At 44.9% G+C, this 2,449-nt stretch overlaps 1 protein-coding gene across 3 annotated transcripts in view; it reads left to right on the top strand.

The window, feature by feature from the left end:
- The window catches only part of LOC109522359 (intermediate filament protein ON3-like), a 33,688-nt gene extending 31,239 nt beyond the window's left edge, over positions 1-2,449 (top strand). For 2 of the 3 annotated variants that reach the window (XM_019880873.1, XM_019880875.1), the window contains exons 3-9: positions 802-862; positions 955-1,050; positions 1,164-1,328; positions 1,411-1,536; positions 1,632-1,852; positions 1,951-2,003; positions 2,081-2,449. In XM_019880873.1, coding sequence (XP_019736432.1) covers positions 802-862; positions 955-1,050; positions 1,164-1,328; positions 1,411-1,536; positions 1,632-1,852; positions 1,951-2,003; positions 2,081-2,229 — 871 coding nt within the window. In that variant the 3' untranslated portion in view covers positions 2,230-2,449. Of the gene's footprint in view, positions 1-6; positions 55-484; positions 694-801; positions 863-954; positions 1,051-1,163; positions 1,329-1,410; positions 1,537-1,631; positions 1,853-1,950; positions 2,004-2,080 lie in introns of those variants that run through there. The other variant, XM_019880876.1, reaches the window with a different exon arrangement.

Below are 2,449 nucleotides of genomic sequence, written 5' to 3'. Positions count from 1 at the left end.
GAAAAGGATCAGATCAAGACACTCAACAATCGCTTTGCCTCCTTTATTGACAAGGTTGGAAAATTTCATTTCTGAAATGCAGTTTTTATTGCAGCCTTCATCGTTGTGGGCTACAATTATTGTGATCGACTTGGGAACAACAATCACATATAGCACAAATCTGAATGGATTTCCTTATCCTGTTGTTGGGCCCATCTGGTTGCTGAATGTGACACATACATATTCCTTCGCCTTCACCGCTCAGAATCATGAGCAGTGTTCACAAAAAGGTCTGACTGAGTTAAATATTACCACAGTTGGGTGTGGCTATTCACACGGGGAGGCTGAATTTGCAGCCGTGGTGGTAAAGCGATAAGGATCATGCTTAACCAACCACAAATATATGAATTTTTGTTTATTCATTATTCGAAAGAGCAAGTTAGTTAACAATTAAACTCGATGAACTTTCAATAAAAATACTAACTTCTGTGTGGTGTCTTTCCAGGTACGTTTCCTGGAGCAGCAGAACAAGATGCTGGAGACCAAGTGGAGCCTCCTGCAAGACCAGACCACAACCCGCTCCAACATTGACGCCATGTTCGAAGCTTACATTGCAAACTTGCGCAGGCAACTCGATGGGCTGGGTAACGAGAAAGTCAAGCTGGAGTCAGAACTGAAGAACATGCAGCTCCAGGTGGAGGACTTCAAAACAAAGTGAGTGTTGACAGGATTCGTATCGTGCGGATTTCTGACTACTTTTTCAAATATAGTTTAGAAACAATACTGAGATGATGTGGTGTTTAATTTCTTGTGTTCCAATAGGTATGAAAATGAAATCAACAAGCGCACAGCTGCAGAGAATGAATTTGTGCTCTTGAAAAAGGTAAAAAAAAAAAAAAAAGATGGCGTTTACATTTAAAATACATTCATGGCATTTGACTCTTTTCTGAACGCAATTTGAAATCGTTTTTTCAGGATGTTGACGGCGCTTACATGAGCAAGGTGGAGCTGGAGGCCAAAGCTGACGCTCTTCAAGATGAAATCAACTTCCTCAGAGCCGTCTATGAAGCTGTATGTACAATTATTTTATACATATCGATTTTTAACTGCCCTTACCACATGCTGTTTTTGCCATTGTTTAAACCTGACCAACGATGCTTTTGCAACAATCTGTGGTTCTGCAGGAGCTCCGGGAACTGCAGTCCCAGATCAAGGACACATCTGTCATTGTGGAGATGGACAACAGCCGCAACTTGGATATGGATGCCATTGTGGCTGAAGTGCGCGCTCAGTATGAGGACATTGCCAACCGCAGCAAGGCTGATGCAGAGGCCTGGTACAAACAGAAGGTAAGAGCAATGACGACAATCAAATCTGGCCCTTTTCCCAATACACGACACACGATATATCATGTTGTATTTTGCGCAACAGTATGAGGAGATGCAGAGCTCCGCTGGACAGTACGGTGATGACCTTCGCACAACCAAGGCTGAGATTGCTGAGCTGAACCGCATGATTGCCCGTCTTCAGAATGAGATCGAGGCCGTCAAGGCACAGGTACGGGGTATTCCCCAGAACAGCTTCAGGTGACTTATTCATGACGACAATACGAAATAACTTTTCTTTCTCCATTTGCGATAACCTTCCCGCAGAGGGCCAGTCTCGAGGCTCAGATTGCGGAGGCTGAGGAGCGTGGAGAGTTGGCGGTGAAGGATGCCAAGCTCCGCATCAAGGATCTGGAGGAAGCCCTACAGAGAGCCAAGCAGGACATGGCCCGCCAAGTGCGTGAATACCAGGAGTTGATGAACGTCAAGATGGCCCTGGACATTGAAATCGCCACCTACAGGAAACTGCTGGAAGGGGAGGAGACCAGGTAGGGTCAACATTTAGTCCTGTTCAATGTCATTTCACTGCTGTGTCAATCATCTGAATTATGCATTCAATGTTCTATTTAAAATGTGCAACCTCTAGACTGCTCTCCGGACCCGCTAGCGCAACTATTCATGTGCAGCAGTCTTCAGGCGGTAAGTTTTTCCTTGGCTGCAGTTCTTGCACTTAAAAAATAAAAAGACAGATACCAACATTATTTCTTCTGTTTCAGGATTCTCCGGCTCCAGCTCCGCTGGTGGATTTGGTTTCGGTGGCAGCAGCATGGCTAGTGGTTACGGCGGCAGCAGCATGGCTGGTGGTTACGGCGGTACTATCACAAAGTCCAGTGTGTCCACGAGCAGCTCCAGAAGATACATTTAAGAAAGGGAGCGGATCCCCTTGCCTCCACTGTGCTATCCAACATCGATGAACAGGCTAAATGGTCCGTTTTCTTACACCATCACCAGTTGTGCCTCAGAATGTATTTGTACCATGTCATTCATCATTACTGAAGAGTTCCTAAAACAATTTGGATTGGCCCTTGTAGAAATACCAGATGAGTGATGACTTCTGAAATAGTAATAAATACATCTGAACACAC

Source organism: Hippocampus comes, unplaced genomic scaffold (assembly GCF_001891065.2).
Source record: "Hippocampus comes isolate QL1 unplaced genomic scaffold, H_comes_QL1_v1.1 scaffold68, whole genome shotgun sequence".
Lineage (NCBI taxonomy): Eukaryota > Metazoa > Chordata > Actinopteri > Syngnathiformes > Syngnathidae > Hippocampus > Hippocampus comes.
The sequence above is the reverse complement of the archived record's forward strand: the minus strand, read 5'-3'. Positions and strand labels throughout refer to the sequence as shown.